Source organism: Ambystoma mexicanum, chromosome 4p (genome assembly GCF_040938575.1).
Source record: "Ambystoma mexicanum isolate Mex_15411 chromosome 4p, UKY_AmexF1_1, whole genome shotgun sequence".
In the NCBI taxonomy this organism is placed as follows: Eukaryota; Metazoa; Chordata; class Amphibia; order Caudata; family Ambystomatidae; genus Ambystoma; species Ambystoma mexicanum.
The window spans coordinates 549,519,045-549,533,509 of NC_090927.1; the positions used below are offsets into that span (position 1 = coordinate 549,519,045).

The 14,465-nt window shown below is 40.1% G+C and overlaps 1 protein-coding gene across 2 annotated transcripts in view; it reads left to right on the plus strand.

Moving 5' to 3' along the window:
* Positions 1–14,465, plus strand: part of MYOM2 (myomesin 2) — a 578,568-nt gene that overhangs the window by 536,027 nt on the left and 28,076 nt on the right. For both annotated transcript variants that reach the window (XM_069606094.1, XM_069606095.1), the window contains 3 exons: positions 3,470–3,557; positions 3,870–3,908; positions 6,779–6,884. In XM_069606094.1, the coding sequence (XP_069462195.1) occupies positions 3,470–3,557; positions 3,870–3,908; positions 6,779–6,884 (233 nt within the window). The remainder of the gene's footprint in view (positions 1–3,469; positions 3,558–3,869; positions 3,909–6,778; positions 6,885–14,465) is intronic.

The following is a 14,465-nucleotide window of genomic DNA, read 5'->3' on the forward strand; positions in this document are numbered from 1 at the left end:
AACAATACATGTTTTTGTGTAGGGCTTAAAATAATGCTATGTTCCTGGTGTGTAAATGTGAATTGCACTCCTTCCTACAATTGTCTTGTTTGTGTTCATATAGACATGGAGCGATTTTTACTCTCCATGTATAGCAACTGCTAAAAAAATAAAATTGTATAAAGTGCAGACCTAGCTCGAGAGCAGCGGAGCGCTTCACAGAGTCTGGGTAGCTGGCATTTGGGCTGGGATCTTTTAACAGTAGCACTGTACGGTGAGGTCTGTGCCCTGGTATGTTCATCCATTAGAATAAGTCCTTGGTCAGGTGCTTTTAAAAGAGACATGTTTTGAGATATTTGATAAATTGGAGAATTGTGGGGGCATTCCGAGCCGACACCGGGATCGAGTTACAGAGGGTGGGTGCATGAGAAGAGAAGGATTGTTTGCAAGTCCTCTCTTTGTGGACGAGTTGTGATTCCAGCCGGTTGGTCAATTTGATGCGCCAGGTGCATGTGCCACGTAATTTGAGGAGCTTAGCCACCAGGTACGCTGGTCTGCTACTCGTGACTGTTTTGTAGGTGATACATGAAGTCTTGAATACTATCCTGGCTTGGAGTAGATGCCAATGTAGTTTGCATAAGATGGGGGTAATTCAGTCACATTTCTGTGCTCCCATAATATAATGTGCTGCAGTGTGCAGGACTGCTTTTAGGGGTGCGAAGCGAGCAGCTGGGGGTGCTGTCAGGAGAGCATTTACCCCATCGATGTGTGAGACCACAAGGGCCTGCACAACGGTCTGGAAGTCCTGTGGCAGGATGAAGGGTTTGATTTTTCAAAGGGTAGAGATTCTGAGCGAGGCTATTTGGTCGTTCTTGGCTATGTGTTTCTGGAAGGAAAGATTGCTGTCAATGGTGAAGCCTAAGGATTTAGCTGAGTCTGAGCATTGTGGATCACATCCTTCTAGGCGCATATAATTGAGCCATTGTTATACAAGTAGTCTTTTAGCAGGCAGACCGATAAGGACAAATTCAGTTTTGCATGAGTTTAGTTGGTGCTAGGCATCCGACATCCATGACTGGATTATGGCTAGCCAATCTCAGAGACGAATGAGGTCATGTGTGCTATTTACTCTCAAGTACAACTGAGTATTGTCTTCGTATTGTTGGATGGCTATATTTCGATCTTTGAGGACAGTGCCCAGAGGCTCCATGTAAAGGTTAAAAAGAATTGGAGAGAGGATAGCGCCTTGGGGGACTCTGCAGGAGACCTGGGACCTCATTCTAAGTTTGCTGTTATTTTGCTGGTGTTACTGATGGGATACGGCAAACGACCCTTACCATTTTCGCCGCCCAACATCCCAGTATTAACCGGATATTACAGGCAGCGGAGAGTAAGTTTGGATTCCCATGAAGTCCCATCACACTCCATGGCAGGAGATTTCCTGAATCACTGGCACCATTTGTATCGGTGCCGGTGATTCAGGTATTTATTTGCCGGTAGGGAGCCGGTCTACTTCCAGGTCAGGCCTGCCAGGAGATACATGGCACCCAACAGCAAACTTTAAGTGTGCCAGTCCGGAAAGAATGTCAGAAATGGAACTAGCAGCATTTCTTCTGGAAATGCTTCACACTTATAGTATCAGTTAGAACGTAACAGGTTAATTGGCACAGCCTGGTGTCTGCCTGAGATGAAGGAGGTAAACTGATTTGGGACAGTGCCAGAGAATCCTACCCTGTCAGAAAGGAGTGAGAGAGGGATGCGGTGGTCAATGGTGTTGAATGCAACTGAGAGGTTAAGGAGGACGAGGAGGCATGAGTCGCCCTCATCAATGATTTGGCAAGCGTCATCCACCAACTGGATGGTGGCTGTCTCGATGCTACGCTTTGACCAGAACCCTGACTGATAGTCATTCAGGAGATGTAGTTCGATTCAGGTGAGTAGTTGTGTACCAATTACTTTTTCAAAGATTTTGACAATAAACAGGAGGTTTGTAATGGGCCTGTGGTTGTCCATGTTGTCTGGATCTAGTGTTGTTTTTTTCAAAAGAGGTCGTATGAGGCCAGTCTTGATGGAATTTATGCTTCTGTGAGGGAAGCATTATTGATGCTGAGGAGCGTATTGAGTGCCCGGCCTTCAATTGTTTATCAATGGAGGCCAGAATGATATCATTAGATTAAGTAGTAGGTTTGAGAGAGGCAATCATTTTTAGGAGATCCAGGGAAATAGAGGAGAGAATTGGGTCCAGAGGGGCAATTTGCGTGAATGGTTGCAGGGGATGCTAATGCTGTGAGAGGTTGATTTAATGGTCTATCAGATTTTTACTATTTTTTTAATAAAACATATTTTGATTCTGTTGCATTTTTCACAAGTTGCTGGTACCTGGGGGTCAGACAAGGGTTTGGTACAGTGCTTCACGTCTTGAAAGATATTTTTTCTCCTGAAAGAGGCTGTTGCAAGGGTGGTGGAGTAGTATGCAGCTTTGGCCTTGGTAATCAGAATCCTATGGTTTCTGCGTTCCTACGGTTTCTGCGTCGTGGTTTGAGGTTGGTTAGGTCTCCTGAGTTATGGTTTTTGTGCCACCATTTCTCTAGGGCTCTGAATTAATGTTTATTGGAGGCTAGCTCGCGGGAGTACCATGAGGCAGATGGTCTGAGTTTGGCCCGGATGGATTTTAGGGGGGCATGAGTTGCTGAATAATTCCAGGAGGCCTGAAGCATTACTTGTCTTGGGGAAGTCAGCAATATTTGCTTCTAGAAGGATTTGATTGAGCAGCATTAAGTGTGGGGGCATTTAGCCTGACCTTGTTGAGCTTTAGTCAAGTGGGTGACAGACAATGGGATGTTGGCATGGTCAGACCAGTGAAGTGGGATAGGGTCTGCATAGGTGATGCAGGGGGGTGATTTGAACACTAAGACTAGGGTGTTGCCTTTGTTGTGCGTGCGGAAGAGCACAATTTGCTTAAGGTACTTGGAAGTGGTCAGTGTGAAAAGTGTTCTTCGAGTGTCGTTGTCAGCCTGTGACTCGGGAACGTTAACATCTCTCAGAAAGACATCATTTGAATATGCTAATTTGGCAGAGGGGAGTAAGTTGGAGATGTCTACAATGAAAGAGTCACTCCTGTGAGGTGGTCTGTAGATGAGGTGTAATGTGATGGATTCCTTGTGTGTTACAATGAACCGGCAGGTGAATGATTCAAATGAGCTTGTTCTGCAACAGGGGATGATGTAACATGTCCAATCACTCTTGATAAAGTAGCACATACCCAAGTGTATCGGTAGGCTGCTTATGCACAAAAGATTCACAGAGATAAATCCATGTGCCTGCAGATTCACAGTTTATCATTCCATAATATTATTATCTTGTTTTTCTGACCTGCAGTTCTTATACCGAATATATTGCATTGCTCCAATATTTGTAGTACTTTTGTAATTCAGTGTCCCTGCAACTAAAATCCTCCTAATACATATGTTTTCATGTGCTATTTCTCTAGCTATCGAAGAAGGATCAAGGCATGTACAAGGCAACATTGACTGATGACAGAGGTCAAGATGTATCTACACTTGACCTTGCTGGAAAAGGTAAAGGAAAATCACATGTATGGGGCCAATGACTAGCATTTTGCAAAGCAAGCTTCTTATGGCTGGGCACTGTAGTATTGGTGCATTTGTATGTGCTGTAAAGCAGAGTGATTACATGACCATACATTTATTTTAAATGCTGAACACAGAAACATGTTGCACTTCTAATTTATTTTAAAAAATCACGAGTAAAAAAGAGTAAATACATAATTAAATGTGAGTGTAAATGTAATGTTATCAGTGGCAATATGAAGTTACATCTGTACTGTGCGACATTTCTGGTTGATTTTACAATTCTTTCATTTTTCACAGTATTTGAAGATATAGTCCTTGAAATGAGTAGGATTTGTGGTAAGTAGCTACGGCCCACACTTGTGAATGTGTGTCTATGCTTGTCATCTAGTGCATGCTCACACTCAGAACGGTCTCTTAAGTCCAGAATATATTCACAGATTGTGTGCTATCCCTAAACCGTGCAGGAGTGTATTATAACATACCCTTCAGCATGCTATTCAGTGCATGCTAATTATATTCAGAAAATGGTTACCTACCTAATTACAAGAGACACATCAGGTACAAGAAATACTTTGTTTTGTGTTTCTAGATTGGGGTTTGTTTATCCTATACACATAAATGTTTTGCTGCCCCGAAAAATAGGTTTACTGTTTTTTGCATAGAGGAGAATGTACTGTGCCTGTCTTCATTTTAGTTGTCTTTTATTAAGTGTGCTCTTAAAAAGATATGCGTATATTCATTTATTATGCAAACAAGTATACCTCAAATTTGTTGTATAAGACCCACCCTATAATAGTCCTTAAGCACAAAGAATATTAAGGCACGTGTAAAAGAATAACCTATATTTAAGAAAATATAACACACACAGAAAATGAAACATTTCATACAGCTATAAAGGAGAGGATCAGTTTATGGGAGTATCAGATTTAAATTCCCCAGACGTAAACACTTTGCGGCTCACTTTTGTTTTTTATATTCCCTATATATGATAATAATATGTGACTCCATTTTGCCTTATATTTCTCAGGACAGGAAGTGGTGTGTGCAATGTGAGCTATGTACCCCGATTCATAGACATATGAATTAGTGATTGCATTCATTAAAGCTCTCTTGCCAGTAATCTGCAATTCAACCTTATCCTGTATTAAGAGACTGGGAAGGAAAGAGAAGTAGTCCAATCCCGTAGCAGTGGTTCTTTCCACCTCAAACCCAAATTTGACTATGACCATGACCAAAAAGACAGAGAAGGAGCAGCATGGAGGAGAATGAGGGCTTAGCTCTGTATTAGATGACCAACGACACATTTAAAATACATTCCTCTACATATTATTACGTTGCATATATGAGGACAGATAGGAAGAAGCACACAACCACACCTTGGGCCCTAACCACATGGGTGGGTTGTTAACCCAGACTAGCAAGTACTAAATGGGAATGGCCACATTAAGGGTGCATTTACCGATATGTTACAACAGTAGATGATCTTATACATTTTTTTGCATCTTGGCCAACAGATTTGTGGAAATGGACACATACTTAATTTTCTTAAAATGGTTGATCACACAATTAATGTTCCTGCTTAGCTGATTGTTTGAAGGCCACAATTGACACCTTATTCTGCATCTTATTAAGCTGATTACTTGTGAGATCCAGTTGTCAGAGAGAAAAATGATTAATATCTTGATGTCCTTTTGATGTTTAAAACACCTGTTCACAACCACAAGTAACTGTATGGTGAGTAAGGAATGTAAGCTATATCTCCCATTGAGATACTACATGATATACCAAGGAATCAAACAGGAGTTTGGTTGTCAGAGTTCATCATTTCCTATTTCCATTATTTCCTTCATATGATTTTCAAATTCAGCTAATTTTCCTGTATCCACTCAGTATAGCATTCAAGCACCATCACGTCTGCCTAACCTGACTCCAGATCAGCATTCAGATGACCAAGGACCTTAATGCTAAGAGAGTTCATATAGATCACAAACTATATGAGTCTGACAATATGTGCATCATATGGACATATAGGCTGAACAGAATGAGAGCATTGATAAACCACATAGAATGACACAGTGTTTGGTAAGGGGCATGACTTCTTTGGAGAAAATAATACTGATTAGCCGTGCTCTGTCAAGAAGGCCCTGACCCACTCCATGACTGTTTATAAGAGTCCTGCCTGTTTCAGAGGATACAGTGTAATTCCTGATGGTGTGGAATTCTGCTGAAAATTCTATCTAAGGAAATTGTTAATCAATGAGCGTGAAAGCCATGATCATAGAAGACAAGTCGTGAATGTGTCCTTATTAATTCAAAAGATGCAAGTAGGAAGTTCCTCTAATGGGTTTTAAAGTTGTTGGTAGTCATGGATAGAACGGTGCATCAGGGAATACTCTGTCTGGAGTTGGCATCGACAGTTGTGCTACTTATGAGCTAGAATGTTACAACATGTCTTTTAAAGGGGAACATCTTGAATGTGATAATGAGAGGAGATAAAGCAGAAAAGACCCAACAAATACATATTGTAGATAGACACAGATATATGCTGTGTGTGTCAACTTCTCCTTCAGACACTTCCCACTGAGGTCAAGCAACTGTGCATTGCTATTGGTTCACTGCCCCAGTCTCAAGTCACAATGACTTGTGATGAATGCCAGTCATCTTCCAAGAACCTAAGCGAGTGACAAATAATCAAAAGATCAGGAAATTGGGGTCAACAACTGTATTGTTCGATCAAGAGCAAGTTGCACATTCTACACCCAAATAAGGTAGGAAGAGGCTTTCATGCCATGTCCTATTGTTTAACCTCTACCAATAAATGAATTTCCGAAAATTAATATTATTTCAGCAAATTAGTTTAATGGCAATTTTAAGATAGACATCTCTGATATATATTGGTAAACTAATACCGCTAGAAAACATACACTGCTGCCTCCTACAAACAGCAGTCCTCCTTACATAGTTTAAAAAAGAAATTAGTGAATCATGTCACTGATTTAGAAGATGGAGACACTAACAAAATAATTGTTTAAATGTACCAAATTATGTACAGAATGCATTTAAGCCGATCATTCATCAGTGCTAAGAATCAATTGTGGTGTTAATGGAAATATAAAAATCCCTATTGTTGCATTTTAGCATAAACCAGAGTATAAAGTGAAACAGTTTTCATTAGATGCTAACCACCTTTTCATGAATTTGTGTAGGATCATCTGCTTCCGAGCTGAAGATTGTATGCACGGCAGAAGGAATTCGTCTGCACTGCTTCATGAAGTACTTTGCAGAGGAAATGAAAGTCTCATGGTATCAGAAGTAAGTTGCTTACAATGAATTTCATATCTTATGACCCACATTGTGCTACCAGTTACTGTCTGTGTAATAAATGGATTACACAGCTGCATTAACTGTATAGTTTTAGAATGAGTTTACCAATGCAAAGGTGCTTACTGGTGAATTCATCACTTTTTTACATCACTAAGCTACAGAGCAGAGTTGAACAGTGTACGTGCCAGAGGTTCTTCAGCTCTGAGAGTCTCCTGGAAAGTACAGGAAAAAAATGAATACAGTAATAAGACGACATGTCCCATGGTTCCTTGTGATGGGCAATTTGAACTGCTTCCTTAAAATGAGTGTCCCTCCTGCATCAGGAAACTACCAATTCTGCTGGTGTGTCAGCAGCTGGAGTTCTCATTTGGTGGCAAATCACAGTTACAGCAAGTGGCTATTCAAGGATTTTGAACCTCAAGGGGAATTCAAATTTGTTATTGAAAAGCGGCAGTTGTGCAGTTTTGACTTTGGACATTGGTCAATACAGCTATGGGCTATGCATTCTGGCACCAATAAATGAAACCATCACACTGAGCATAACCTATGTTCTGGTTACTGCAGACATGTTTGATGTTCTAAAAATGACTAGCAAAAGGCCTGATTACAAAGACAGCAAATTGTGGAACAATAAACCAATAGAGATGTGCAGATTCTTCTAGGGTATGCGAGGGCTCAGCAATGTGAGGCAGACATATTTTGGATAATTGTTCAAAATATGCCATTTTATTAAATCATACGTGATATCAAACATCTCACTATCCCTACTCTCACAAGGATTTCCCTGCCTATCAACACTAAAGGGGATCACTCTAACACAGGATGGCTGGCCCTCACACTGAAACATCAATCGGACAAAGAAAATATAAGGCAATTCAAATAACATCAACAATGACATTCACAGGTTAGTTTAATAACATCTTAATAACCTGGGTAAACACCCATTCCCCAGGATTCAAGGTGAACTCAGCTTCAATGTTCAACATAGAGAAACAACAAAACCCATGTATGTAATACAGTCTCAATTCAGTTCTTGATGGATTCAATATTAAAGTAAGGTTTTGTTAACCAAAGTTCCAATAACAGAATAACTTCTCCTCTTAGTGATAATACACACTTTTTACTTCACCAAAATAGCATCAATGTTCTTCCCAGCCGCACTGATTTGCCACAACTTCCAGTTGTCCAGGAAGAAGAATAGCTATTCAAAGGAAATACAACTTCTGTAAATATTAGTGAAACACAGTTCTTGGTTAACAGTTGGTATGCCTCTCTTTATAGGATTAGGAATTAAAGTAGGTATTTCTGTCAGGATGGCTTCACATCACTTATACTTCCACTTCAACAACTTCAACTTCTACAAGAGTTACCATGAGGATCTAATCCTTTTGCCTCATAGCATCCCACTTCATTTGTGCTACTGAAGTCTCACATCTACTGGCAACCAAATACACCACCACAGCTTCAGGACTCTGTGATAGCACTACAGCTTCAGTATTTTGTGACATTAAACAGTTTTGGCCTATGACAAGATTCCCTTTCATGTACTTCAACACCTTCACATAGGCAAGGCACTCTTCCTCTGAATATCCCTCTTTCCAAGGGGCAGCCTCTTTGCCTCTCTTGTCTGTCTTCAACCAACAGCAACCTAGACTTGTCTTTAGGATGCACTTCTTTCTTTCTCATATGGATTTTGGCAATGTAGTTTGTATACATTTCAAATAATGTTTATCAGTAGCAAGTTTCCTTTCCCCAACCTTGCCTTTAGGCCTCTTCCTACTGTTAGCCAGTATAATTACCCAGAAGCTTTTGTGCCACTCTCTTGGCTTGAGGTTATGTTTGCACACTTGTATTATAGGCAATACTTAAGTTCCAGTTGGTTTACAGTATTGCTTAAATTGTTCTCTGGCTTTGGGAAAGGCCGGTTTCAGTCTCAATAGGGGAAATACCTGGTTCAATTTTGGCGTGTGCAATTTTTGCTCTCCAACTTCCAGTAACACGGTTTCACCACTTCACCTCTCATTAGAAGCAATTGTTGTCTCCGTTAATAAGGTTTCAGAGGGTACTATTCCTCTGAGAATCATAATTAGGCACACACAACCACTTCTTCATAGGTTTTACAATGTTTAAAGATTTAACTATGGCTTCCCGTAGCGTTTGCTACACGCGAGTGCTACATTTCAATATTCCCATTGTTAGAGGCTTAACACAAATGTTGCCTTGCTTCTATTCTTATGCAAGTGATTATTAAACTGGATACTGTTGCCGGAAGTGCTTGCGCAAGGATTCAGAATGCCAGGTTAGACTCACCGGCTTCTGTATACCTTTCTCCACGTGTTGCACCACTTCTACGACTTCTGGCTGCACTTGGGAGGGGGTATTTTAAGCCTCTCAGCTTCCCCCAGGTGTTGGCTATTAGGCTTCATTGTCTGACTAGTGCTACAACATGGCTCTTCAGTCTTCTTCCTCGTCCCAGTACTTATGGGATTATGGGATTTGTAGTCCCCAACAACATCAGTTTTTTTAAAATAACTTCTTGGTTTTAACAGTAGATTTATTTCCCTTAGAATCATTTAAATATAAACCATTAGACTTCATTGTTATAGAGGAAGACAGTTAATTTAAGGCAATATTTTTAAATGTCTTTCCATTATACCTTTCGGACTAAGGAGGATTTTTATCCTGAAATACCTTAAAGGGTCTTTCTGTTGTTAAGGTTTGTTCAGGTTTTATGGAATTTGCGCCCAGAGCCACAGATCTTGTATGTGGTTCAGATACATCATAATGACAATAAGCCATTACCTGTTCTGGCAGATATAAAAGGCTGTCCCTTTTAAAGGACAAATACTGTGTCTTATCCTATGGGATCTCCTCATGACCCTGGGCCTTGTCTCCTCACAGGTGATCCTCACACAGAACACAACCCCCAAGGTCAGGATCAAGAAGTGTCTGCCTTTCAACGGCCTCCTGGGAGAAGACTTTAGGCAGGGGTTTAGTCAGGGATCCGTAGGATTCATCAGAGGTACTACACATCAGAAGTAGCTAAACAGATCTTGTGATTTTGCACATATTTGTCAAAATGGAGAGCACACACTAAATTACAATAATTACTTGCCATCTGAGTCTAAAACGAAACTGTAAGGAAATAAGTGGTTGCAGGCTTCAATTGTACATTTCACTGCATGAAACAGTCCGAGCTGTGCTTGCTTTGGCAAGGCACTCTTCCATCACTGATGCCAGGAAGAAATTGCACTGGCTGCCTATCAAGCATAGGGTATCCTTTAAGATACTCACTCTCACCTTCAAATGTTTGATTGGTTCTGCACCCATCTACCTTACCCAGTGCATTCATCGCTACGTCCCTGGCCGTTCACTCAGGTCCACCAAGCAAGCCATGCTCACTCAGCCACGTTTTCGCTCAGTCAAGTTTGGCAAAACTATCTTCAGTGTCTCAGCCCCTACTCTCTGGAACGCTCTTCCTCTTCACCTTAAGGGCTCCTCCTCACTAATTCAGTTCAAGAAAAATCTCAAGACCCATGTTTTTAATGCTCTTTAACTCTCTGTTACATAGTTTTCTCCTGAGATGTCCGCCTTTCTGTCTTGTTTAGTCTTGTCTCACTTGTTTTATGTGCGCCGTGAGGCCTTTGGGCGATTTGGCGCGTTATCAAGAATTAAAATAAATAAATAAATACATACAGGAGAGACTTTATTGGTTTATGGTTGAGTATTAGGCATAGGTCCTTGAGGAGTGGTTACTGATCTGATCTTGTGTCCTCCTTCTATTCATGTTTTATTGCCTCCAGAACATCTTGAACCCAGCAGTGGCATGGTGTTTGTTTGGTGAATGCGCCCGGTCTTGTGGGGATTCAGATGTAGTTGTGCATTCTGCTCTGTTCTGTGGTGATCAAAGAACTGACATGTAGCAGATGGTTAAATATCACAATCATGTTTGGCCTATAAACCCATCGAATATGTAGCAATTTGACAAAACCTGAAACAAATATCTAATACACATTCTCACGTTTGCCCATTTTATGTTTTGTCTGAAAATTGCCAAAGACAATTTGTCAAATAATGCATGTGTGTATGGGTGTTCACGTGTATGCATCCTCTCTTCCTGATTTTGTTATTGCACATATGGTGGCCCGTTAGATGCCACAGGAGGCAAAATATACACATAGAGAAGGGACAGTGAAGTGTGTTGAGAAGTAAGCTATTTGAGAAGTAGGCAATTTGGCCAGTGTGGCACCTTGCAGTGCTGATGAAATGCATTGACAACATCATAAATTAATTTTTTGTTCTTCGACTTCCGATTGTTTCTTCTAGTCCTTCATCATAGTCCATTTCCTTTGTGAAAGTCCTTCTCCGTTATGTTAGTCCAACATTTTAATCCTGCCCTGTGTGTGTGTCATTCTCCGTATTCTTAGCCCTACATCATGGTACTGCTCCTACCTTAAAATAATTTGTCCAAATACCTTTCCTTCATCCTAGTCCTTCAATTTCATCATGATTCTCCATTGCAGTGCTTCTCTTACAAAACAGTTGCCAGCACAGTCTTTCTCCTTCATCATAGTCCTTCTCCTCTTTCATAGCATTCTCCTTCAGCATAGCCCTTCTTCATAAATATTGGGACTCGTTTTTCATAGTCCTTCTACATTGAAATTCCTCTCTTCCATGATAGTGCTTCTTCATCATAGGCCTTCTCCTTCCTCGCTGTCCATCCTCAACGTAATCCCCCTTCATCTCAATGCTTCTTCATTACAGTCATTCACCTCAACATAATTTCCTCCATCATAATATTCTCCTTCATCATAGTCATGGTCGATTTACTCCTTCTACTTCATAATAGCCCATCAAGGTACTTCATATTCCCCTGTACTGCTCTTTCATCTCAATTGTAATACATCATCATAGTCATTCTAATTCATCACAGTCCTTCATCAGAGGAAAAGAGAGGTTAAACATTGACGAGAGAAAGGACAGGTGATGAAAGGTCCTTGGCTATCTGTCAGGATGAAGGAGGCTTTGACAGACATAAGTATGGGAGCCAGTTTAAAAGAAGAAGTTGAGATGAATGAAAATACATTTGTTTATTTTCCCTGTGGCAGTTTTTTGTCAGCAGTGGCAAGTTGGTGTATCCGACAAATGTCCATTCTTTACAGAAAAGTTTGAGAATGTTTAACACTTTAGGCTCATATGCCCAGGATATCTGAATGAACGGAAGAGGTATTTGAAACCTTTCTTTTTGTTAAGAACAGTAACAACCACCCAACACGCTATGATTCCATGTTACACATCTAACGATCAATTGGCAGTCCATTTGGTGGCAACTTATCTTTCCAGGACATGGAACAGAAGAACGAGCATAGTAAAAGTTTGCTAAGCTTTACTTTTGTTTTTATGCCAGGAAAAAGACGAGTTTATATTGTAATTTATTATGATTTGCAATAGTACGTTATTTTAAATGGGCAATTAATTTTGTACTTTCGTACTTTATTGCAATTTGGACCCTTGGTAGTGTTCCTAGAGGTGTCACAGGATGTCTCTAGGGAATAACCCATTGTCTTGTGTTTAAAGAAGTATTGCTTAAGATACAGATTCCACATTGTACTGTTATTTATCACTGCCTTTTTGATAGTTTATGTGGTGGCAATTTAATCTTCCCGGGTATGGAATAGACAAATAAATACATGTAATGTGCATTAGGTTTTATTTTTGTAATCTCTGATAGGAAAAAGGATGATTTCTAATTGTTCTTATTCATGATGAGTATAAGCGTTTTATTATAACTCTGAAGCATAACTGTTTAAGATTGCACTAGCGCTTTTATTAATATTTCTATCTGATGGGATGCATGATGTTTCTCATGGAATACGTTTTCATCCTGTTTGGGCTGTAATACTGACTTTATATTGATTGTATTGTGTATTGTTATTAATCACTGCCTTTCTTTTACTGAAAGCAAAAGTTGCATGTCAAAAATATGTATGATGTGTCTTTATGGCTGGCTTGCCAAAATAAAGTGAACAAAGTAAGAAAATAAACAGGAGTTAGTAGGAATAGGCAGTATGGGGAAGGGTAAGTGGGGGCAGTGGTAGGAGAGTGTTGAAGGTGTCCCAGATTTGGTCGATTTTTAAAGAGAAATATTGGATAAAAACATTAGCAGAGCGGGAAGAAGAGATCACCATATGACGTAGATAAGTCAGCATTATTTGGGCTGTGGTGGAGAGTTTGTGTGGATGAGAGTGCAATGTGGCTTTTAAATTGGTGAATTAAAATACATTAGGAGTGTGATATTACTTCTCTGTCAACACAGTACTTCTTCATCATAGCCGTTCTTTGTCACAGTCCTTCTTCATCTCAGTCCTTCTCATTTGCCAAAGTCCTTCTCCTTAATGAAAGTCCTTCTATGGGGTCACAGTCCTTCCTCATCATCACAGTCCTTAATCACAATCCTTATATATCAATGACTTTCATTTTTGTCCCATTCTTTCAACACAGTACTCCTCCTTTGTCATCAATGTCTCTCTCCTTCGTCACTGTCCTTCATCACAGGTCTTCTCTTTCTGCAAATTATTTTTCCTTCATCACATTCCTTCATCACCACATATCATTCCTGAGTCCTTCTCCATATATCCAGCCCTTCACCTTCACCATAGTCACTTGCCAATGTCATAGTTCCTCTACTTTTGCAATAGTACTTTTTTATTTTGTGGCAATCCTTCTCCTTCATCACAGTACTTTGTGATAGACCTTGCCCTTCATTATAGTCCTTCATCAAATTCCATTTCTTTAGTCACAGTCCTTCTCCTTCATCACAGTCATTAAGATTCATGAGTCTTCTTGATCACAGTCCTTCCACCTCATCACAGTCTTTCCCCTTTATCACAGTTCTTCTTATTCATAATAGTCATTATCTCGCATCACAGTCTTTATCCTCCATCACAGTCATTATCCTTTGTAATAGTTCTTCATCCCAATCTGACTATCTCCGGCACTGTCTCAAACTTACGTAGATCCTCCCTCTCTCGTCCTCTGTTCTGTATCATTTAATCTTTCATTTACTCCTTTATATCCCCCTCTTTGCCATTCCCTCCTTCTATCTCTCTCAATTGCTATTGTTTTCTCTCTCTTTCACTTCCTCCCAAAGGAGAGTGATGTAGTCATTAGGGTGGAAAATACAGAGAAGGATAAGAAAGAATGAACAGCCTATATGGAGAGTTTGTAAGGAGTTTGATGCAAAAATATACAATGTGGTTTAATATATGACAAGTTCATCTGTTAGACTGAAAGATTTCTGCATTCTGCATATGGCTCTGTTTGTAGTATTTGTACATTTTTAAAACTCGGGGACCTGCATGGCTGAAGAGTTTGAAAAATGCATGAAACTTAAGCTATGTTAATAAGTCTGAAATGCGTAGGCAAGTTCTTATAAGAGCAGCTGATTGATGTATCCCAGAGGTGGATGGTAAAGCATGATTGAGGCTCATGTTTTTTAAAGACGGAAATTGCCATATGGACATCACACTACCAGTTCTTACTTGCATCAGTCATATCTAGCATGCTAAC